The 26,269-nt window shown below is 39.2% G+C and overlaps 1 protein-coding gene across 10 annotated transcripts in view; it reads left to right on the plus strand.

Moving 5' to 3' along the window:
• Positions 1-26,269, plus strand: part of cadpsb (Ca2+-dependent activator protein for secretion b) — a 60,550-nt gene continuing 34,281 nt past the window's right edge. For 2 of the 10 annotated variants that reach the window (XM_072452427.1, XM_072452428.1), the window contains exons 1-3: positions 3-624; positions 17,414-17,527; positions 19,262-19,594. In XM_072452427.1, the coding sequence (XP_072308528.1) occupies positions 292-624; positions 17,414-17,527; positions 19,262-19,594 (780 nt within the window). In that variant the 5' untranslated portion in view covers positions 3-291. Of the gene's footprint in view, positions 625-17,413; positions 17,528-19,261; positions 19,595-26,269 lie in introns of all 10 variants that reach the window. The other 8 variants (XM_072452430.1, XM_072452431.1, XM_072452425.1 and 5 more) reach the window with 5 other exon arrangements.

Genomic DNA, 26,269 nt, shown 5'->3' on the forward strand with positions numbered 1-26,269 from the left:
CCTTCTCTCATCTGTACTCTAGACCCTCCCCTTTCTCCTCACATCCGCAGCGGTCTGACTGGACGCTCAAACACTGAAAGCACGTAAGCGTCGACGAGTGCTCGACGCAGGCGGAGAATGCTCATTGTGAAGTAGACTACGAGTACTGCTGACATTCACCAGCGAGCGGCTACAACCGGGGCCTATTTCTGCTCCTCTTCGGGCTCGTCCAGGTCCAAGTGCCAGCAGCACCAGCCAGTGTAACCGAGGACAGCGTGAATCAGAAGAGGGACGAGTCGCCCGTAGAGCAAGATGCTCGACCCGTCGTCCAGCGAGGAGGAGTCTGATGGGATAGTAGAGGAGGAGAGTAAAGAGGCGAAGGCTCCCCAGGCCGGGTCCCGCGTCTCCCCGAGCAGGACCAGCAACAGCTCGGGTGGCTTGGCCCCGAGCAGCAGCCGCAGCAACGCTCGCCCGACCAGCCCGAGCCCCTCAGCTGTGAGCGAGGAGAAGGAGGACCTGGAGAAGCTGCAGAGAGAGGAAGACGACCGCAAGAAGAAGCTGCAGTTGTATGTTTTTGTCATGCGGTGCATCGCGTACCCTTTCAACGCCAAACAGCCCACAGATATGGCTCGGCGTCAGCTGAAGGTAAGAATGTAGTAATAAACACGCGCGGACAAATCGCGTCTTTGGTATTGCAGATGTTGTCATTGATGACCTACATAAGGCTGAACACACACGGCCTATCCCACAGCCAATAAATCAGAGCACTGCCACTTCGAGCTTCATGCAGTTGTGGATTTGACGCAAAATGTGGAATGTCCCGTGCATGGCCGGGGCACAAAGCGCGTGAGAGCGAGTGAAAAGGACACATGGCACTGCAGAGCTCCATTCACAAGCTCGCACTTAAATCAATGCCAGCAGCGTTAAAGGGCGTTCAGGAGCTGCTCCGTGTGGCGCTTTCAAACAACACACTGTGTTGGCCTGCTTGTCCCTGGACTCCATGCTGCTTTACATGCCTGCAGCTGGCCCCATCACTTACACCGTCAATCTGGCCTCCCAAGGTGACTTTTAGGCACAGACCTCTGGAGATGTGCAGCTTAATTGCCCCTGTCCTTTACAGAGGAGAGAATGGCTGCTCTTGATGGCTCAAAGTCAATTAACAGCGATTACATTTTGCACACATGATACATGCTTTGAGCGCTGACCTGGCTGGACCCTCTCACAGTGATGTCCTGCTGCTCCTCTGGGGGACAGGCCCAGGCCCACTTCCTGGTTTCATGTTGCTGCTCTGCGCCTCTCTAAAGAGGGAGCCACTTTTGGGTCATACTGTCCTTACTGTCAAAGTCACCACTACAAGACCTAGTTTAAATGGCCTGTGTTTTCAGGCACAGTAACCATTCATCTTCCCTCTGTCAGTTTAGTGAATAGCTTTTTGGACTCACTTCAATGCAAACAGTCCTGATGCCAAAAGGACAATAGTATCCAGCAGTCCTCTGAATGACGTTAGTGGTTCTTTAAAAAATGGTCTTTGCCTTTAGTTATTAGTCATACATTGCAAGCCAGTGGAGCAATATATATATATATATATATATATATATATATATATATATATATATATATATATTCCTTGCGGCCACTTCCTTTTGTGTAACCTGTGGACTATTTGTCTTTCCTTGGACACAGTCGAGCCATATGGCGGCGTTTTTTGCTGAGTCATGCACTACGGTGTGTAGGAGGCCAAAACTACAGCCTTTCCAACCATTTTTTTGTTTTGTAGTGTTGATCCGAGTGGGTTATTGGTAGACTACAACATGGTTACTGATACACGCAGCACTGATGTCCACTGTGGGAGAGTGAAGAAAATGGACACTTGTATTTGAAGAGTCTAATTCGAATTTAAGATACAATCTCAGATTATGACACTTGAAAAATGCTATAATAATTATTATCATCTTTAGGCCCCTTAATTAACATGTCAATGAAATAACTATCAAATATATTCAGGATTATATAAAATTGTAAATGACAAAAATGTCGGCTTATTCAAACCCAAATGAAAAGCTTTGAGTATATCTGCTGATCAACCTAAAATATTTTTGGAGGATTGTGGCATTGGGTTAATGAAATGACTTAAAGGCCTGTGCAGATCATGCGGAAGAGCTCCACTATAATCCGTTATTTAGGACATTGGCACCAAAATAACATTGGCCAATCCACCATAGTCTGCTAGCCATTAGTCAATAGTATTTTACAAGGGCAGAAAAAACCCAAAGACTACCTGAGTAAATATATGTTGCTGGTTGTTGAAGCCATTTGCATGTTTAATTGCAGAGAAGTTTTGCATTAAGAAGCTTACCACCCCAGGAGAGCCTTAGACTAATGGCACAGGTCCTCTAAGAATATAATGTAGGCAAGAAATTAGGTTTATTGACACATATAGATTGTTGTAGTTTAATTTATGGAAATATACACTTATAGAGATTGTTCCAGAGGGCACAATAAATCTATAGAGTGGCACTATGGCCTTGGCTTGGTGTAGTCTATCCACAGAAAGACAAACACATTATGTAGGAAGAAAGGTATTGTTTCCTACATGAAATGCATCTTTAATTTTCAGCCAGCAATCATAAGGTTCTATACCGGTATCTTGCAGGTGGATTTGTAAACGTAAAAAACAACAATTTTATAAGCGGTGGATGACAAAAAAAAATCTATATTTATCCCAATGGCGATATTCAGCCAATATTATGCCAATGCATGAAACTGTGCAAAAACATGCCCAGTAAGGTCTTGGTTGAGGTTCAATTTTCACATGAGGAGTGGATTTACTAAGTGCAATATGCCATGTTTACCTATGCAGAAGTGAGCAATATATCAACATTTAGATTGTATTTGTGAATTATGTTGTTTTTGAAGCTATGCGAAATTTTCGAGTGTGTCGTTTATAACAAAATATGATAAAAAAAAGAGCTGATTAATAATGACAATGTAAAAGGTTGTTTTAAACTTTCAAATAAGGGTATAAGGTTATATTTGTGCACTTTTGCACAAATAAAACCTCTTTTTTTAACATAATTTCACAATGATGTTAAACCTCAACTCATACAATTGTAAATAATAATAATAATAATAATTTTGTCAATATCCCTAATGGAAAGTGTTCTTTTTGCGCCCTTTTAAAATAGCTTTTCTTTGTATTTATATTGTAATCTCTAAACAACAAATCTGTCACCATAAAACACTTGTCCAACGTCTAATTGTGTGCCTGCGTATCTCCATGTTTCCACTCCCAGTAAAATGTCCCGCTCATGGCCCACTGTTACTGGCAAAGTCTCGGGTCGGGCTCCCTTTGGGTCCGCATCTGAACACAATGAACATCATGCTGTTAATGCTGGTACAGTGCTGCAAAGTGTTCCTCGTGTTGTGTCGTGAATGTGAAGTAGTTGTAAATCACGGAGGCTGAAGGTGGAAGTTTGCTCCTTTATTGTTTGAGGCTGGCACAGGTCCATAGTTCTTCTGTTGGATCTGCTGCTTTGTTAACTCCGAGCAGTGTAGCCTCTCCACCTTGAAACAAAGTCAGGTTTTTTTAGAGGTTTATCTAAAATCATCAAATCTCTATGAACGCCTGCATATTCCATTTGCATTGGAGTAGTCATAGTAAATCATTTGTGTCCTAGATAGAAAGGAGTTGTACATTGCTATATTCCTCCTTGTGTTGTCACAATACTAACCTTTTAAACTTGAAGGAAAAGGCTTGATTTTCTACACTGATTTCAATATTTTTGGTATTTTTAGAGAATTTATGAGTGTCAGCGTCTTGGTGATGGCTGATATGTCTTTTGCCCATTCAGAAGATGTGATATTTAGTTTTGAACTGTTAATCGCTAGAGTTGTATAGATTTATCCCTAGAACAGGGAATCACAAGCTTTAAGAGAAGCTCTGCACTCAAAATATTCTACACTCACCAATAAACAAAAGTAGAGACCAAAATAACCACAAGCACTACACCATCAGCGCGCCTGCAAGTGACTATTTGCAGACAGGTATTCCACAGTCTTATGTTCAGTTTTGATTGCGCATTCCCTCAACTGAAAGACAGTTTGCTTTCTGTTTTACTTACAATATAAACAGTGAAAGGAAAGATTTACGGGGCAATGATATATTTTTGGTTTTGAAACAGCGGCATCGAAGAAATTAAAAGTGGTGGAGCTGGAGGTAGCAGAAATGAAAATGTTGAGGTTTGACAATGATGTTACTCTGTTGTAACAAGTTGAAAGCTCATTAAAGTTGATTTAGATGGATATCTCTGCCAAATCTATCATGTGTTATTTTCACGAGAAACATCCAAAAGGTAAATTTACAAATGCTGAACCCTGATCATTTCTGACACTTGATATATTACAAGAAAATGTAAGTTTTTAGCTGTCCTCTTTCTGTATTAAATTTGATTAAAAGGAATATATACCGGCAGAACGTTGCAAGTACTGAAACCCAGCAGTAGAAAGATCAGAGGCTGAACTTAGCTGCTCGAGAGAATATTAGTAGTAACAAATGCTATAATATTAGCATCATTGTAGAATTATCCATCTGGTGCATAGTCTTAACAGGGACAGCTCTATCTGTGATGGTCATTCAACTGTTACAGATGGTGTCCTTCACTAACATTATCAGCATCGTTAGTTAATTGTTCTATGCACCTCTCATTATCATTCTTAGCTAGTATTTTACCCTCCTTGTGTGGAAGCATAGTCAGACTTGAATAGCCAATATTAGCGCATACGTTTTGAGTATTCAAGTCGCCGGGTCCCTTCTCCTTACAACTCTAGGACTCGTCAGGACAACACTTTCCCCCTAACAATCAGGATGAACAAGATTATACCAGAGAAGTATATTTATCTCACTTTGCTTTTTATGTGCCGTATTTTCCGCTTTGTAAAAGCCTTTAATTTTCTCAAAAAATGACAGTGCGCCTTATAATCCAGTAGCCATATGAATTCTGGTTGTGCTTACTGACCTCGAAGCAATTTTGTGTGGTCCACATTTTGTTTCGCTTAATGCGCCTTATAGTCCGGTGCGTCTTATATATTAAAGATGATCGAAAATAGACCATTCACTGACAGTGCGCCGTATAATCCAGTGCGTCCTAAAGTGCGGAAAATACGGTATGCAATAAAATTCATCTTTTCTTGCGTCCGTTGTCAATACTTGCTTGCTCCGGTGTGATATTTGAACACAATGGTCCTTGGTGTTGTAACGCTGCAGAGAAAACCAGCTCGTAGTCTGACTGTAAAACACTTTGGTGATGGGAAGTTCAAAGATTGACAGCTGAAAGGCAGCAGGTGACAAAGCCCTCACCTCCAGACGCTGCAATCCTCCCACAACAGAAAAAAAAACACACAAACGCACCACGCCTCATGCTCCTGTTTCTATGTGTAGGAACACTCAGATGTGATTTGTTAGAACATCATTTCCCAGAAGCCCTGATGACATTGAAGGCAGCAATCAGAATCAGGATCAAAATGACTCACATGCAGCTAGCCACCTGACATTTGGTGTGCAGAGAAACACTTGCGGCATAAATAGAAACGAAATGTAAATGTTTCGACACCGAATGCAGGCGAATGTGTTGATTTAAATCTTTCTCTGTATAGGGGTGTTTAAAATGTTTTCAAAGGGTCGGATTTGCAAAGGTGGAAAAACAAGTGTGAATGCTTGTTGATTTCAGAGGCAACTCATAGAATATTTAGTAAAAGGTAAGTAAATCTGTGCGCTAATATTTACTAGACATAACATTCGGCAATAAAATAGTAAATTTCACCTACTTTAAAAATCATATCATTCCTCGTACGCCACAGGGTCCACATTTACACCGCCCCCACAACCTTGTAGCGCAGGGATATTCGACTATACTTTCTTGAGGGCCAGTTTTTTCAGAGGGTCGTGGCCTTTGAGATGCACAACACGCCACCATACAAAATATCACATATTTATAGACATAGGCTTTACCAACATTTACAATCCAGTACTGAACCAGAATAAGATTAGAACCAACTGGGGTGAACCAAGACTATTCCGGAACTAGGTCTAATGAGGGAAAATATATTTTATCATATTTAGAAGATGGGCAGCGGGACAGATCAGATTGTTTGGAGGGCCTGATCTGGCCCGCAGGCCTTAAATTGAATAGACCTGTTGTGGCGTCTTACATAGAGTGCATTGTTCCATTAAAATCCATAGAACGCTAACACTTTACTACTACAGAGTTGTTATCAATAAAATATATATTGAAGCTGAGGGCCTTATGAAACGCCTAGGAATGTCACATTATGAAATAGTTTTTGTCGAAATTATTGTAACGATTATTCAAATTTTTTGACATAACAAAACCGCAGTGAAATCCTAAATTCACTTTTGTACACATTGTCTTAGCCGTTACCTATGTGACCAGCCCTAACATTTTCTGAATACTAAAGTTATGTGACATAAACAGCTGAGCACATTTTTTTTTTTTTAGATAGATTGAATGGAAATTACAGGAATTTTTGCTTCTAAAATGTCTCGACATCCCTTGTATATTTATTTGCACTTTTAACATGTCCTATTTAGTATTAATACTTAAACTAGAGTCTTGCAGTGCTGGTTTGTCACTCACACAGTAATCAGTCTTGGCTTTTATTAGTTCCTCTTCATGTTCATTACAGACTGTTGTTCCTCACAGACACTGCGGCAGCTCAGTTCAGTGGCGAAACCCCTCCTGACCTAAAGACGTGTTACCTCAGCTCCACCAGAGCCGCCGCTGCTAAGGACACGTCAATGACATTACATGTACCGTAATGCACCGACCTCTCTCACATGCATACATACATGGATGGAGAGATTAATCTAAGGGGCTGCCATCCACTCTTCCTGAAGCACATATAATCCCTGCACATTAATCACATGATAGAAAATGGCTTCACAATGCCAAACCTCAGGTTGCTATAATATTTTTCTTAAACAACAGATCCTCTTACACACAGTCCTCTTGGTAATTGAAAAGAGGACACTGCATTAGGGTCGTCTAAAAAAATCAATTCCCAGACACTAAAACCTGTATTGAAATAATATCTTATAAATATGAAGACATTTGTGTGTAAATAAAGCCTCTACACAATGTTTGTAAAAGCATTAATAAGCTGCATATTAAACTGTTTTCAATAAACAAGTGATAAATGCTAGTAAATGCTTATTTATATATTATGAATAGATTACTTAAGAACCTTATTTTTTAAAGCATTGCCCTACATGGTGATTGTGATAAAAAAGCCTTTTTCTTTTTTATCGAAATAATGGCATTTGTACATTCCATCAAAATCACTGTCTAAAAAAAAATAATATATAAGAAATATATTATATTTATTATATATAATATATAATATTTATTATATATAATAAAAAAATATTTAAATTGAACTGATATTCCACACCTACAGGGCTACAAGCCAAACCCAAATAAATGGAGTGGCTGTACACAAAAGTAAGGGCATCTGGTACAAAAAGGAAAAGAAAAAGCCAAATCAATATGGCAATCACGAAAGACTTTCTTTGACGACCCAGAAAGGAAATGTTGAAAAAAAAAACAGATAATTAATCATCAATAATTCATTTATAAAAATACACAAGAACTCCGTCATAAATCAACTGCACGTGTCTCTTCATGCTCTAAATCCTGAAATAAAATAAAACAAACATTACAACATTCCCAAACATGTAAATAATCTTACTTTTACTTCTTGCATAACATTGTGTCATATTCCTTTTTTTTTATCGAACATGACTAATACCACATGTTAATAATTACATAATCTGTGTGATCTGTTTCGTTCTGAACATCAAACGGACCACTCCCCTGAAATATAAAAATGGAAGGATGTAATGTGTGGGAGAGGGAAAGAGGGAAAGGGAGAGAGAGAGAGAGAATGAGATCGAGAGTGGGGCTGTAAAGGCAAAGACAGTAAGTGATTTGTGATGGGGGAGCAGATTAAAAGGATTTATGCCTTTTCCTTCGCAGAGTAATAGACTGGCAACAAATAGGGATACAAGCAGATCCCGGCATCTTCACCACGCTGCGAAATGACGGACAGGTGCTGCAGATTTAGGAGCCAACTTTACAAACGTCAGTATGAGTAACAGAGCATTTGAGCGGCCGCTTGAGCTCCCAAATTCGACAGTTCGCCTTTCACAGCGTGCTAAAAGCTACAGCAACTGTGCCAGAACATGCCTGCCACGGAATAAGGAAACCAAACAGAATGAATGATCACAAAGAACCCGGCAATGTTTCTTCCCGCACTGTCAGATTTTTCATTTGCAGCAGTCTAATTTGAAAGCTTGAAATGATGTTATGCTCATTCAATGTCCCGCCAGACTCATATCTTTTCTATTTCAAAAAACGTTCTCCCTTAGCGAGCCATTAACTGCGACTGTCAGTGAGACGCACTACCCAAAAGATTGAAGGTAACCAACAAAACAGATTTTCTTTGTCTTAAAATGTTGATATTATAATCCAACGAGTATTTATGATCCTATTTGACATTTTTGCCGTTTCTGTATCGTGGTTAGTGGGTTTGGATGTCACGCTGTCAGGTTTTAGTGTTGTAATTCATTATTGTGAGAAGAAACATCACGATTGTTCACAGTTAATTACAAACAGTGGCTGTAATTTACCCTCATACCTTTTTTATGTGACCAGATTTACATAATCAAAATGTCTTTTTTTAAGTTTACTTTTTGGATTTAAATGACTTATTTTGCCTATAAAATCATCACAATTATTATTTTGGAGTTCTTATGATTATATTGTTACTAGAGGTGGGAAATACTGTATATTGAAAAATGTATTGAATCACAATTGTTGTTTTTAAAGTTTTAATATCGAGTAAGTTGTTTATAATTCCACCATTTAAAATAACAACAAAAAGATCTGATTAAAATGAACAGGAACATCTGGTGCAATCATTTGTGTGGTTAATTTTACTCGAACCTTGATGGATTGTTAGAATCTCATCTGAATATTGTTATTGAAATATTAATTGTTAATATTAATTGTTCCATCAACCACTTCTAATTGTGATCTGAAAAAAAATCACAATTAATAAACTGGACATCTCTATCCGTGGATGGAATAAATTAGAATTCAAGTATAAAGTTTGTCCTAAAAGACAATGTGTTAAAAGGGAGAAAAATGTGCAAGAATTTGTGCAAGTTTCTTCGTTTTGGTGATGATCAAAATGATGGTTGGGAGTGAAAAGTGTTAAAACACACAATTAAAACACAATCTCTTGCCTTCGGTGCTGGAAATCCCAGGAGTAATCATGAGTTGCGGGGTATTTTGTACTACATAACATGGGAGAAGCTTTCAGATTTGCCAGCTACAAACCTGACCTATACAATGAAATGTTACACGTCAAACTAAATGTGTGGAATGGGAGATAGCTGCACTTTGGGTTTGTTTTTTTATCTTCACTGTGCTATTTTCTTCACATTCACATTTGTTTCAGTGCTAACAGCTTAGATAAAAAGGATTGAGTTCAGAGTAATATATGGATATATTTGTTAGCGTTATACAAAACCTGAAATGGCATTTGGCATTTTCACCATTCTCTGTTTTTCATGCATAATAATAGTAATCTGCAGTTTTCAGAAAGAATCCATATTATTGCTCAAAAACACCCATCTCCCGTAAGAGCTCAAAACACATCTAAAATGTGAAAAAGCTGCAACAGTTTAATAACAAATATTCATGTCTACAGCAGCTAAATATTTAGTTTATTCCTGACATCAAAAAGAAGAAAATGAAGAAAACAGTTGGAGAAAACTAGATAAACAACAATAACGCTGCAGCTAAGCTCACATTTATCACTGGTTTGTGTGATTTGTGATCACACAAAGTTAAACTAATTACACTTCTCTCCTTAAATAAGAAGTTTCTGAGTTTGTCAGTTGAGGAAGTGAATTGTTTTTACCTAAACTCTGCACAGTCAGAGCAACAATGGAGAAACTACTTTCAGTTTCCATTTTGCCGTGTTCATTTATGTACAAAAGTAAATAACTCGAGTGGATTTTACTGATGATACTTTCGTCTTTTACTTCACTACATGGGAGTGTGTCTGTACTTTCTACTCATTCATTTGGTTTGGAGGTCCTAACATGAATGGTGACATAATGCCTAAAGGTTTTGAGTTCAACTCTTGGCTTTGAGACAAGAAAATATACATATAAAAAGAGAAATTGATTTAAAAATTGTTTTTTTTTTTATCAAGATCACATTTCACACTTGAATAATAATAATAATTTTAAAAAGCGCTGTAAAAACTCTCGAAATGTACATCTTTAAACATGCACTTCAGTAATTTTACTCACAGTAGATTTGAATAATGTGTTCCCTTAAGTAACAACATTCTTCCATCACAAACATTTTATAAAACAAAGCAACGAAACACATTTTATAAGTTTCCACCCGTTGCCGCTCAGAGAAATGTTGAGAAGCATTTTTCTAATTAAAATGTCAATGTTCTCTCTAAATCATCTCCAGAGAGAAGACGTTGGCGTAAAAGTTACACAGTGCATGTTTAACATGTCACCAGACAAAACCCATTGAACTGCGGCTAAACAGATTCGTAAATTGAAAAAAAAAAGGCCTAAAAATTGGCAAGCTGCAGCGTGTTCTTTTGTTGTACAGGGACAGTTTCTCTGAGCTCACAGTCAGTCCTTGTTTGCCGCACGCTGTACACCTGGATGTTTGCTAACCCAGTGCTATTTATTCACGATGTTTGTGTGTCGTCTGAACAAATGAAGCTGCATGTCAGGCTCCGAATAATCGCCCGTGCATCTGTCTTTGTACAGTGGTGTTTGGTGACCTCATGCAGACACTATAGGACGTTATGTTTGATGAGGCCAGGAGCAGGGAGTCTGTGAGCAGCTGTCAGTCACGGAGTATTTGCTGTTTACTCAGATGGAGATGAGCGGTGTCTGGTACAGCAGAGCAGCGACAGGGATGCTTGAGCTAACAGCAGGTGAACACATCTGTATGACCTGCTTCAACTCTATTGGTCAAGTGTAGCGGCTACAGAGGTGGGCGATGCCGTCTACAAGAGAATTGGTGTAAAAATGGAATATCGAGTATGTAATCTATAATAACTATTAACACTTGAAAAAAAGAGTTGATGGAAAATTTTAGGCTATATTTTTGTTTATTTTATTTTTGCGTCAGAAGTGATGCTTGAACATCAACCAATGCATTTTCATTTTCGCTAAATTCTGATGGCTTGTTGTTGAGAGAATCCAAACAGATACTGACGCTCATTATTGTCATTATTGTCAACACAGCCCAACTCAATGTGCCGGTATATTTATTTTAGTCAATTTGTGGATCACTTTTACCATGAATTCGTCTACACAAAGTTATCAAAAACTAAACACTTGATTAGCAAACTACTTCTACTACTGCTGTTACTACACACAACCAAAGTGTTCTCATCACAGCTCATTTGAAGGACGATTACAGGTTAAAGTATTTCAATAAATTAATATTACCGGTAGATATACAGTAAGGTTTTGTTTGCTATTCCATTCCATAGCGTTAATTCAATATTTAAAGACCTGCTAGCAAATACAACTCAATAACTCACCCATTTACACACTTATACTTATGCTATGTGCTTCTTATACTTTTACTTGAGTATTCTTTTTGCGCATTTATCTATATCAAGTAACAAAATCACTTCTTCCACCACCGGTTATAAGTCAGATCTGTGGAAAGGCGACCGCGATCACAGTAAGAATGCAGATTTTTCAAGGTATTTTTGAGCAACAAAAGCACCTGCTGTATATCAGTAGTTACAGTCGATAGTATACATTTAATCTAACACTGTGGAACATTCCAATCAATATCATCTCCATGCACATGCACCATTTAGCATGAAAACCAACAAGCTGAAAATAAAACTTTTAACAGCAGAAATAAATGTAAAGGTAGCTAACATAGGGGCTGATATAGTAGCAATACTGTTTAAACAAAAAGTAGTACATCTAACCAACGTGTAAGAATAACTGACTCTTTGTTATAGACTAAAGAATGGCTCGAGTGACACATTTCTTACCTAAGGAAAAATGGGGCATAACATTCCTTGTATTGACAGGGCGATATGAGAGAGAGCAGGCTGCGTGCTCTGCTGAAGAATAACTAAAGACAGCTTACATTTAACCGCAGAGGGGCCGGAGGGGCTTACTTGACCCTCCATTTGAGATGCGTCGGCTTTGGGCTGGGTGAAGATGTATTTTGTTCTACTACTGAGGTTAAATCTGCCTGCATAACATTATAAACGCTCGGCATCCATTCCATTCCATTATACCCAAGCAAAAGTTAACACGTCATGCAAGTCATATCTACATTTTAATTGTCAATCAATGGAGTTTAAATGTGAATGTTACGTAAAGGAAACGTAATATGGAAAATCAGATTTTAAAAGCTTTTACCCACCACCTTTCTCATGTACTCACTCCAACTTTGTATTTTGAGTAATCTTTATTCTCCGATAAATACCTGCCGCTCTTTACTTACTTATTTAAGTCCTTGTTGCAGTGTTTGCAGTGATGTACCGTATAGGCCAGGCGGATTAAAACAATTTGTTGCGTTAGTGAAGTCATTTTAGATCATTCAATAAAATAAAATGTCTAAAGTATAAAATTATTATCCATGGGTGTCATAGATTGACATAATATGTCCTCTTTAAACCCATATTTGGCCTACCATTACTATATTACTCTAATGCTACTACTGCTACAGCTGGAACCACTACTTCTAATACTATCCATTTCTATTTAGTGGTAGAGACATGTGGTGTTAGTAGAGATAACGGTTATTACCTCATAAGACAACATTTTGTTTGCAATATTGTGAGCGGACAAAGATGTTGAAATGAAAGATGAGCTTTTAGCACTATTATTACTGTTATATTTGAAAGGATTAGGATTAGAGGTTGGCAGATTATAAGAATATTGATTATATTGTGAATGTTGTTTTGAAAATATGCACATTTTTTATAATGAGTATATTGTTTATAATATAAAGATGATTAAGTAGAATAAAATGTATGTTATAGACTTCCAATTACAAGTATAATGTACAGCTGGGGTGGACAACATGCAAAAAAAAAAAAAATCAAGACTTTCTAATCTAGAGTCACCCTTTTGTCACAGTTCATGGGCTTTTTAATCAAGTCCATTCAGAGGCAACTAATGATCTTTGCTGCTTCTGAGAGTTCACACTGGGCTGTGAGGCCAAGAAGAAAAAGTTGGTTGTTTCCGGTAACCCGAACGAGCTGGATTTCAAAATAATGAAAACCCGATCTTAAACATTTTATCGCATATTTAGTGGCCGTACGTTTTGAAAATGTCAAATTGTGAGAGCGAATCCAAAAGCTGCGGGCAAAAATCATCGGTGGGGATCGTAAGATATGAAAATCGCCGCACTTTTGATAGGTTTCGTTTTACCTACGGGCACATTCATGTTTGCGCAAGATGCTCTTTTTAAAATATTGTTTTTGGTGGTCAGCGTGCAGTCTGGTACACCGTACGACAGGCACGCCCAGTGTTTCAGCTGTGAAGCTATAGGCCCGCTTTACTTGTGAGATATAATCATATAATCGTTTTATGAGCAAACATCTTTCACAAACGTGGTGTGAGTACAGCGCCAGATCAACTCGGGGAACTTGCAGCTGTTCAGAGCAGCGAGCAAAAAGTGTGGCGTTGCCTGTGATCGCACGTGTGAATGCAGTGATTGGAAACTACAAAACCCAACAATCTCGTGTTCGCTCATTTCCTCATCGGAGCCACGGAGTGAATAGAAACCGAAGCCCCGCCCCACCCGTCTCCCGCATCCGGCGGATTAATCTAACCGGTGAGATAAACGCGGACACACAGAGCGGTGATTACTAGATCACTATTTTATTCAATATCTGTATACCAATAAGGCCCTTTCAATGTGAAGCGCTCACTTCGGAGAAGAGAAAACTGTCTGCAAAACCTGTGCGAGGATTTAAAAAAAAATGTTTTGGCCTGCTTGATTACGTCCTCCAGTCACTCACTCAGAAAGCCTGACAGACACTGACCAATTGCAGGAATGGGTGGGGATTGGGTATTTGAGCAAAGAGCTGCATTAAACAGAGAAACGGTGAGTCACAATATACCAAAATATAACCAAAATATAGCATCACAAGGAACAGATCACAATTCAGTTTTTACCCAAATATTGCTCAGCCCAAATTGCAACAGTCGTTTTGAATGGCTTTCGATTTTGTGGTTTTCCACTATCACGGCTATTGCTATATTCCAAATCTATCAGTCAGTTTATACTTTCACATTATCAGCCATCATCAGGAACGTATAGGAACTGTAATGAAGTTATTGTGCTGCTCAGCGGGGCCTCTGCACTGTGAATTTGCCCTGTATTGATATGTGAAGGGTGATTAATGTTACCGCCTACTTCATCTCGAGCCAATGAATCACTGTTACACTCCAATCTTGATAAGAGCCACAGAGAGAGAATCAATAAAAGCAAGGCAGAAAAGTATGTCTTGGGAGTCTGGCCATGCTGATGAAAATGGACACATTTTCTTGCATCCATCACAGTTGTAAGTAATCAACCAGCTCTTTGAGTCAGCAATCAGCCTGTGCCACACCGTAAACGCTTCGTACAGTTGATTTGGTAATTGACGTCTGCACATTTGCTCCTTGGTTGAAGGGATTTTTATTTTTTTCTCAGTTGATGGGGATTTTTGAAGGCTTGTCGGGACATTGACGGATTCATAATGTTAAAGGTGCACTATGCAACATTTCTGGTGTGGTGCACCAGCTGCTTGTCTCCATGGAGATGATGTCCCAAAGAAATTATTTATTTTTAGAAAGGTGACACCGCTCACAGTAAGAGAGCAGGTTTTTGGAATAAAAACACCTGGAACTGAATAAATCCGACCGAGTTTGTGTGTGTTTGTTTTCCATAGGGTGTGTATCTGCTTGTGACGTGTATGTATCTCTTGTCTGTACCTGGATGATTGATGTGTCTGTGTGTTAAAATGAGAACATTGTATATATTTAGTTTAGTTTAAATTTCAGCAATATTATCACCCTGGAAACAAGCAGGCAGTGGAGCCCACACAAAAAACTACACTGTGCACCTTTAAAAAGCGGGGGGACTTACGTATGTCATTCCTACAAATGTATTCTTTATTCAAATAAAGTATAAAATAAAGAGATTTATCCTCATTCAAAAATAAAACGATTGTCCCTGTAATAGATTTACAATTGCATGCAATATTTCCTTGACAAAAATGTATATAGCCTACAGGTTTTTATATAAATCCAAAGCCAAGGGAAAAAGCACTTGAGCGCGATATACTTTTTTGTGTATTGTGTTGATCTCAAAGTAAAATGTCATATTTAATTTCCTGGCCTTTTTTTTGACAGCCTGTTGAGAGCCAACTGGAGCATCTCCACAGACCAGTTTGATCTGCATACTGTGGTTAATATAACATGCCTCGCCTGTGGTTGTACCTTGAACATTATGGCATGTTAAACAGAGCTTTGGCGCTTCTCATTTATCTTTAATCTCACTGCTGCACAGAGCAGAGACTGAGGCAGGAGCAGTGGTATTGATCCGACTCTGGTTCATGTCTTGTGTTTTAAGAGGATGGCCCTTTATGGGGGGACATTAAAAAAAACAATTTACAAGATTACAGATGTTGCGTTTCCTCTTTGGGACTGCTTGACTTCTTGTCTGATTGACGACAATTGACGGTTTGTTTCAGTCTTCGTGCTGCTGCTGTTTTGGGCGTCCAGTATGAACTTGGATGCCTGGTTTCTTCTTATTATTTTTAGAGTGCAAAAGGGCACTGCAGTGATTGTTTGTTTGCCTTTATGTGTCCCAGGTCTGAACTTGGCGTTTCCCCTGACCCCATTAGAGCACTTTTGGTTGCATGACGGTTGGTTCCTCTCGTGCTGGAGTGCCGTGATGGACACGCAGATGGTGCAGGGACTGCCTCACAGGCACATGACAAGTGTGGGATTTTTCCACTGCACTCCTACACTCAAGTCTGTCACTGCTGTGTGTGGACTGTGCTCACACAGCCGTACTTCAGCAGCAGGTCTCTGTGCTGTGCGGAGAGATGTATGTGACAGGGCTAACAGCTCAAGCAGATTGGCAAGAGGTCGTAATGGCGCTATATTGGTGGATATTTGTGATGGAGTGGAAACTGATGGAAAAGTTCAAATAAGACAAATTCACATGCGCTTGAGTTTCTTAATGTTCAACTTTTTGAGGGGGGTTTAATACAGGCTTCTCCATAGGAAATCATCTTCTAGTGTATAATATTAGTGTTGTATTAAAATTAAAATGAGTATGGAAAAATACAGTGCTTCCCAGTGGTCGAGTGGTTAAGGCGGCAGCACACACGCCAGGTTACAGCCGTGAGTTTGAATCCCGGCTCCAACGTTTACTGCATATTCTCGCTCATCCCCATTTCATGCTAGGCTGTCCTGTCTAATAAAGCTGAAAATCCCATAAATACGGCAAAATTTGACATTTCCTGAATGGGGTCGGTCTGTATCAGAATAATGATAAGACATATGGAAACATTAACGAAACTACTATCATTTTGCATTGAAAATTACACTCAGAAATGTTATTTGATCAGGCCTTTTCCTTCGTTTCAAAATCAGTTGTCAGAGCATTAGATATTGAGCATTGATTCACAGCAGAAATCCTTTTTACAACCATCTCAATCTATTGAGACATTGGGACTGACTCAAAGAGAACAGCACACTGAAACATGGCTTTCATAAGATACTACACATGTTCTTCTTTCTGCCTATGAGCATCAGATGACACAAAAACAAATGGAACTGGCCTTTGCGGCGTCCACTGTCTGTTTTTTCCATTAGTGAAATTTATGAAAGTCCATAAACAGCTATTGTGCTATTCTGGTTACATAGAGGTGTTTTGTATGAAATGTTGACTCTCTCACAGACAATAGACTTTTGTTTTAAGGTGTGGTTGTTTTAGTGTACGTACAAGGTGTGTTTTTGTTCTGCAAATACTTTACTATCCCAAAAGAGCTACTTTGCCCAACTAGTAGTAAGAGGTTTATTTTGTGCCATCGTCCTATTTCTGTAACATACCCGAATTATTCTCTGCTCTCTCGCCCCTGAGAACACTAACTGGAAAAGATGGTGTGTGTATCTTTAGCCGTGTGCTCAGAGGTTCTTCATAATGCTCTTCAGGGATTAGGTATCACACTCTGGGAGGCCTCAAATAACCTCATCGAAAAATAAACAGTTTGTTTTTGTGTTGTTTTATTTACACCTTTTCTAATGTTGGGCTTTGGTTTTGCTCCTTTTCAGATTACCAAGCAGCAGCTCCAGCAGACCAAGGACCGCTTCCAGGCTTTTCTCAACGGAGACACACAAATAGTGGCTGACGAAGCTTTCATCAACGCAGCGCAGAGTTATTCAGAGGTATGTTTACTGGACAGAACTCTTTTTTATTTTTAGGATAACTGCTTTTACTTTTTAGTGTTCTATGCATAGATATCTTTGTAGATAATAGATACTACCACTGCAGTATTACGACTACACGGAGCAAGACACAGAAAATAATTACACTTTTATTTGCCTTGAATTGATCACAATTTTGTATTCACAATTATTTTATTTATTTTTTATCAATACAAACTAATGTTCAACATTAAGTTCCTGAACATTAACAAGACAGACTTTTTTGACTGCTATTTAAAGGCACAGTATGCAACTTTCTGGAGGTGGCATGTCACCTGCATAATTCCATTGAAATAGAAAAGTTAAAACCATACTTTGGAACATTCTCCATGCAGGTAGATACATTTTCTGCCATACTGTGTAATAATATCTAAAAGAGCAACATTTTCAAGCCAAGTAAAAGTGATGCCACAAAAACAACAACATGGTTTGGCTAAAAGGTTGCGTAGTGTGCCTTTAAGACAATAACAACATACTTTCACTACTAAGAAATGACTGAATCTTGTTCTCTATTAAATTTGAGTAATTGCACTGCCTGATGTAGACCCCTGCACGCACAGTTTTAGATTGCTGCTAAAAATCCAAATGTTCAAAATGTCATGCTGCTTTTCCTTTTCCGGTGCATGATTGAAAGGCTGAGGAGTAAAATGGTGCTGGAGCCGTTCACACCACAGATTATGCGTCAGAGCTTGTGGCTAACCTCTTTTTTTTTGATCCAGGATGAAAAGTTCCTATAACTAATACATTAGCACAGTATTCTACAAAACACAGAGCTGATATCCTGATGTGCCCAGGCTAAATCCTCCAGGAATCCATTATTTTGCTAAAATTAACTGTCAGGGGAAAGCCAGCTGTAAATTACTTCCAGGGAATTAATTGCAGAATAACTTCCTCTCCATACAGCCGCTAACCTGAATTATGAGTTTAATATAGTCTGATTTTAAATATGGATTTTATATTGTACACATTATGACTACATTACGCCAGTGGTGAAAAAAGTACTCAATTGTGTACCTGAAGTAAAGGAAATAGATACAGTAGCAAATACATACTCAAGTTAAAATAGTATAAATCTTAAAGTAATGCTTATAGGTTTGAAATTAAAAAAAAATAAAAAATCTTTATTTTACTAAAGAGTTTTATGTGCGTAGTTTTCTTTGTGCTAACCTTTACACAGGATATCACCATGAACGTGCATGTATTTAAAGGCGCAAATGGACGATTTTTCGGCGATTTGCGAACTCAGGTGGAAGTGCGCATGTGCACTCCCCCGTGCGGACTGATACAACACACACGTGTGTTTGTTTTTTAGCGCAACGGAGCGCATCGCGTCTCCCGTAGATTTCCATCTTCTTCTGAGTCAGCTCGAACTGTCTTTCTCCGTCTTCATTTTGCCCCGTACACTGAGGGAACTATATTATGATAGATCCATGCGCTTAGATACGCGGAAACTTGGGGACGAACCGCACGCGGCTGCAGGTGAGCGCTAGGTGCGTTTTATGATTGATACGTGGCAGGACTAATCGGCAGTCCACGCCACGAGGAAATAAGACTCAGATTTGGGCCAAAAAAATCGTCCATTCAACCTTTAAGTAAAATACAGATATCTAAAATGTAAGTTAGATACAGTACTTTTGTACTTTGTTACGTTCCAGCACTACATTAAAACTGACTTCTGCTCCTCATTCCCTGCAGGTTTTCATAAAAAGTGATCGTGTGGCCAAGATGGTGCAGAGCGGCGGTTTCTCTGCGGGGGACTTCAGGGAAGTGTTCAAGAGGCACATTGAGAAGCGCGTTCGCAGTCTGCCCGAGATCGACGGCCTGAGCAAAGAGACGGTGCTCAGCTCGTGGATGGCCAAGTTTGACACCATTTACCGCGGAGACGAGGACCCTCGCAAGGCCCAGCAGCGCATGACGGCCAGCGCAGCCTCCGAACTCATCCTCAGCAAAGACCAGCTGTACGAAATGTTCCAAAACATCCTCGGAATCAAGAAGTTTGAACACCAGCTGCTATACCAGGCCTGTCAGGTGAGAGACATAAATACAGATCAAGCCTGTTAGGTTAGGTTGATACAAGAGAGTTCTGCTGGCATGTTCCAATTCAGAAATCTGCAAGTTCAATACATGCACTAGAAAGGTGAATAAAGTGATTAGCCTTTGACTTTGTATTACTGATCTAAATATTTTCAAAACAATATTCAACCTGAAAGCTGCAAGTGTTAAGCCTATATCATACTTTGAAGGATATTTGTAGTTAGGTATTTCATTTGTAGAGGGACAGTGCACAACAATACATTACCCTAGACAAAGGCAAAGGAGAGAAGTTCAATCAGATATACCTCTTTTTATACAGATTTTTATACAGATCAATATACGGTGTTCTTTGCATTTGGCGGAGGTGTGGAGTGTTCAAGTGTAGTCCCTGTGTAGGTTAATGTTATAGAGATGAGTATTGAAATAAAGAATTTGAAATATGTGGATAGATACAGTTCATCACATCATTCAACAACATCTCTAAAACCATGAAATCTCACACTATACTATACATATTTTTATCTCTCTCACTCTCACTCGCCTCTCTCAGTCGCTCTCCCCCAAGCCATCAGATCGCCACAATATTCTACAAACACACTAGATGTTTCCTTATCATCCAAAGCCACACATGTGTGAGTTCAAATCCTGACTCCAACGATTTATTGCATGTCTTCCCCTCTCTCTCATTCCCCATTTTACCCTGTCCTCTCCTGTCTATTCAAGCCTACGGGCAACACAATCTGAAATCCTCTGTTGGCAAATGATTGTAATGACTTACAGGTATTAAGTATTACAGGTATTAGTTATTAGTACAGGTATTTGAACCGGTTGCAATGTTATATAGTATTTAATCTGCCTTTAAAGGACCGGCTCTGGCAGTAAACCAAACATTGGCTGGTTGATTTAAATTTTAAGGTCTGCACAGCCAATACTGCTCTGTCCTAAAATATACAACTTGTTTTATGTTTCCAGACCATCAATACTTGATTAGATATCGGCTTGTGTTGAGATTGCAGGGAGACATTTAAGTGCACATGTGGAACAGTGCTATCCTTCCATTATTGTCTTTACTGCGGCTGTTATAGCAGCAGTAATGGCTCCTCTCGTCGGGAGCTGGATTAAAAGTTTAATCACAACAGGGTAGGAAGGCAGGCTTTCTCCAAATTTGCATTGACTAGTCATCTCAAGTATGACGACAATGGCACTATTTTGCTCTTTTATAGCTCCATAGACCTGAAATGCAATCAAACACTCGGGTTGTAATGTTAAGATGTAAATACTCCATCTGGCTCTAACTGTAGATGCTTCTTTGGGCTATCCACCTATAATTTACCAAAAAAACTGTGAATTTTGTAAGATTTTTAGTCTAGTTTTACTGTTCCAAGCAGCATACATCACACATCCCACACTAAACATGGAGACACAGTTAAAGAATTGCCCAGGCTAAAAACCTATGTACTTTTGCAGCCTGGCGTCTTTGATCACGTCGTAAAGTCAATTGATTCACTCGACCAGCCTCCATGTTGTGAATGTTACGAGGCTCGAGTGAGTGAAAGCAGCAGAACACAAAGCAGCATGGCTTGCGGCGGCTGGGATTTTGATGAAAGGTTTACAGGGATTGGCTAAGAATCAGAGCCCATGTTTTTGAGCATGGGATTTACATTTATGCAGTAAATGGCAAAAGGGAAGAGAAGAGCAAGAGTCTCTTGTGTCAAAGTAAAGAATGAGAGGAAAGGTCAGACTGTACTAACCAGCCTCTGGACTCCTTCTTCTGATGGATACCATGTAATTCATGTTCCCCCTTTTGGTTGATTTTCTTTGGCACAAACAATTCCAAAGCATTACATACATTACACACTTAATATTAGCAACAAAAAGCCACACAATAATGCTTTTCCAAGGAATCCAATAGACAATACTTAAACAATATTTGGAATATTCACCCACAGAATAGCTAGAATTTGAGACTTGTAGCAGAATTGTTTCAAAGACCAGTGCAGATCATTTAAACATTTGGCTGATTAAATTACCTGGGCTGGTTGGGGTATCGTCATCGGATTCAGACTCTCCCCAAACGAGCAGTAAAACCTGTGGGGCTTCAGACTGAATACATGCTCAAATCAGCTTTTCCTCCGAGGCATTGAAAAAGAGCCCCCCTTTCCACTTTAATTTGTCTTGTCAGCAACTGTTACTTGGGAAATGAGGCTTGAGCTCTTCCTGGTTTAGCCCTTAGCTGATATAATTGTGAAATAGAGCTCTTTCGCTGCACACAGGATTGGGAGAGGATGAACATATTTACCATGCCTGCCCAGCCACGTCCAAGAAAAAATAGGCAATCATACTCAAAATGCAGATGCAGGATTCTGAACGGCACTGGCAAGCTCTGATATCGTATCTACATGTTAAATTTGAATACAATATTAAACTTATTCTAAAATAAATCTTTATTATTTTCAACCTTCATTTGGCCAGACAAAAAAATGATGGTTGTAACTGGCTTGTAAAAATTACAAACCAGTTACAATCATCACATTCTCACAAAATATGTTAAAAATGTACTACAACTGTGCCACTGTATCCTGTTTATTTTGAGCTCTACTCCAAGATTGGTTGGTATTGATGCAGTTATGCTCAAAGACATTTGCACATCCGTCACACAGCCATCACCAAACTATTTTTTTTTAGCAAAACAAACTACCCATCTAAACATCACACCCCATATCCTCCATCCTATGCAATTTGGCTTCAGAGCCAACCACTCCACTGAAACGGCAAAATGCTATTTCACAGAACACTTCAGAGCATTGCTGGACCGGGAAAGTGTGCTTGGTGCCGTGTATCCGAACCTTAAAAAGGCTTTTGCCCCTAAATCACAATCTTGCTGTCTAAACTGTCTACATTCTACTTATCACCAGAAACTCTGAAATGGATAGAGACCTATCTAGCTAACCGCTCTCAACATGTCACAAACAATCACACCAATCTCCTCCTCTCACTCCACCGGTCGTCCCCAAGGATCCACTTTAGCCCCTCTACTATTCTCCCTTTACATTAATGATCTCCCCTCTGTTTGCTATAATGTCTTCATTCTCATGTACGATGACTATACCGTAATCTACACACATGACAAAAAACAGTTGCCATGTTGCCATACTGCAAAACAGTTGCCATGGTTTTCACCAAATCCAACGCTCCCCATACTGACCTTGGAGTTTCAGGAGAACGACTGCAGATTGTTCAAGAATACAAATATCTTGGCATTAGACTAGATTCAAAATTGTCATTCAAATCACATGTCAATAGAATCTGTAACAAAATAAAATGTTCATGCACTCTGTCCCACGCAACATACTGTCTACCCACCTGGTCACTGGTTAACACTGAAACCACTGCAATAACTTCACAAACGAACTGTCAAAATCCTGAACAAAAAACAAACCAAACTCACCATTGCCCCATACGACACAAACACAGTCTACTCTTGGAGAACATGGTCAAATCCTCAAATCCTCAAATCTCTTGTCTATTGTTCACAGTCATTCATAGTCTGTTATCACCACTCAGTGAGTTTATTAGCATCAGCACCACCAGCCATTGCAGAACCAGAGGAGCAGCCAGAGGGGACTGCATTATCCCCTTTGGGAAAAGTACATTCAGTCAAACTACCTTTTCTGTCCGCGCTGCCTCTGACTGGAACCTCACACCCACAACTATCAGGAATACAAACTCGTATCACATCTACAATTTCAGTTAAAACAATGGCTCATTGCAAACCAGATCTGCCAACACTAACTGCACCTGCCATTTCTGCTGCCCCCTGCAGGCCACCTGCCAGGTACTGTGTGTGTTTGTTTTCCATAGGGTGTGTATCTGCTTGTGTATGTATCTGTTGTCTGTACCTGGATGATTGATGTGTCTGTGTGTCATAATGTGAACATTGTATATATTTCTAATTTCTATGTAAAAGGCTTGGTTTTTTTTTTTTTATTGTTTTAGGCTGTTTTAGGCTGTAACAGCTGTCATGGGACTACAGATGTAAAATAGCCTTTTGGCTAATTCTGGCATATTTACAGAAATACTTCTGTCCCGAAAATAAACAAATGCATAGACTAATTTTTGTATCTCAATTTTGGTGACATTCTTGATGTTATTGCAAGATAGAGCCACATATGCTCACTCCACCCACCCCTTGTGGGGTGTTTACTGACGTGCACATGCACTAATTAGCACGTTGTGCTTGTGGATACAACTAAAGCCTTTAAACAGAGATATCAGACGCACATGCAGATCTAATTATAGCACAGATGTTGAAATCCCAGCCCTCATCTAGTTTTAAGTCCTGCCCACCAGTCCAGCTATTGTTTTCTACCTCATACGAGCTGCTGATTTCCAGCGTCCTCTCAGGATCCTGCAGTGCTGTTAACTACAGACATGTTTGTCACCTTTAACCTGCTGTCAGTTTGGCTAGCAGTGAGACTGTGTAACCTATATTTAGCCTCTGCGTCGCTGTCCACTTTGATTAGAGCAAAACGTGTCTCATTTGATCTTAGATGACCTGTCCACTCATTGAAGTTTTGAGCACCTCTGGGAAAGCGACCTTATTCAGTCTTATTCGATAAGGTTAGTAGGAGGGTTATTTAGTTCAACATTAGAAAAACATGAAAGGTACATGATGTAGCAAAATTTATATCATGAAATGTCACGAAAACTATAAATCAGTTCATGGTTTTCAAACTTTTCACACCAAGTACCACAAAAAAAAAAAGTCTTCCAAGTAGCACGAAAATGACTTTCAGAACTAAACTGAGCAAAAAAAAACAAACAACAACTTGATTTTAGGATAACCAAAAACAAGACATACTGGTACATTTGCAAACTGATTCAAAATTAAACAAACAGGCACCAAATTTTGAGAAACACTATAGATCAATAACAGAATGTGACAAAACTGAAACTAACAGCAAACACATCAAATGAGAAGTTAGTATATTATGTTATATGTTGTGTGGTTGTTTTTGATGTCTTGTTGTGCGCTTTGGGCTTTTTTGCACGTCTTTCCAATGTGGGTTTTAACTGCAAATGGCAAGTAATCTAAACTTAACTAAACTAACTATTATGTTATCAATTATACTGTGATGATGATACATTTTCTATGCCTGACAGTGCTCTCTATGGAAAAAAAAGTGAGCAGCGCCCTACACATAATGTAGACATAATTGAATTAAATAGTATGTCTTCAGCTTGGCACCTCAAGTGCCTGCCCTGACGCCCATGTCATCAGTGTTAACTAACACAGGGGCAACAGCAGCAGGGTCCAGCCCATCCCCCCTTTACATTATCTGCTCTCACTTCCCCCACATCCTCCTATAAGCCGCAATATTTAAAACTGCAGTGTCAGACCCAAAGTGCTGGGTTTCCGGATTGTACATTGACATTTCTTTGGGGATTCAGATGTCACAAACTCGGCAGTCCGATCTTGCCCACTGTTTTTTTTGGGAGGGGTGTTTTGACAGTCGGCACAGGATTTCTAGCAGCAACCAGGGAAAAGGTCAACTTCACCACATAGTCATGGCAAGAACGCAATCAGCATCAGTCACAGTTATGGCTTAGGCTGAATCCACTTTTTCATGGTGTGAGACAGGACTAAAGGGACATAAAAGATGGGTGTAAGGCCTCCCTAGAGAAGAAGCTCTGTGCTGTTTGTATGTCATTATGGAGCACAGTTGTGTAGGAATAACTCAAGATACTGCATTGTGTTGCAGCTGGTGGCAAAGTCACATTATGTGCTCTACTAAACAGGAACTCTGAGCTGAAGAGCTGAGTGGCGGAAGGTGCACTGGACAGCGCTGGTTACAGTAGCAGACTTCAGCACACACTAACAGTCCTCCTTTAAAAGGGCCATTTCAACATCACTCAAATGAGACAGTAGACTCACTTACATAAGAGGGCAATGTTCTGCAGTGATTCCAATTCATTCATTATCATGCTTGTCATTGTGTAATTTTCTATTAATTATAGACCCTTGATATCTTATAGAGTCCTTTGGACTCTATAAGATGGAGACAAAGGGCATTTTGCCCAAAAAAGTATTAAATCAAATTCAAATAAGGATTGGCCATACCACAATCGATTAAAAACCTCAGAATACAGTCTAAATATGAATTTATTATTATTTTATGAAAACAATGGTAGAAAAATATATATATATCAATAATATATGGTATAATTTGAGCTCTAGATGGTATATATACATACATACATACATACATACATACGTATGTATGTATGTATGTATGTATGTATGTATGTATGTATGTATGTATGTTTAAATATCAAAATCAGTTTTCTTGGTCTAAATCGTGAACAGTTTTTGACACTGGGAGAGGAGCCAGCGCTGCCCTCTCATTGGCTTTTGGCTTTGAGGTACTTCACCTACTTTGATTACATTAAAGCGGTCTGTCCCTCTGGATTTATCATATTGATTCTCTGCCCCTTTTGGAGATCCTTTAAAAAGAGGAGTGAGCAGAAGTCACGGGCTGACTATTAGCAGAGGAGAAGGGGCACAGAGAGGGTCAAAAAGACACAGGAACAATGAGCGAACAAGCCATGCGTGATCAGTGAAGGTATTGATTTGTGCTACCAAAGAAAAGGTATATGTAATTTAATTAT

This window comes from Eucyclogobius newberryi, unplaced genomic scaffold (genome assembly GCF_026437365.1).
Source record: "Eucyclogobius newberryi isolate DKJ021-1_F unplaced genomic scaffold, fEucNew1.0.hap1 SCAF_19, whole genome shotgun sequence".
NCBI lineage: Eukaryota > Metazoa > Chordata > Actinopteri > Gobiiformes > Gobiidae > Eucyclogobius > Eucyclogobius newberryi.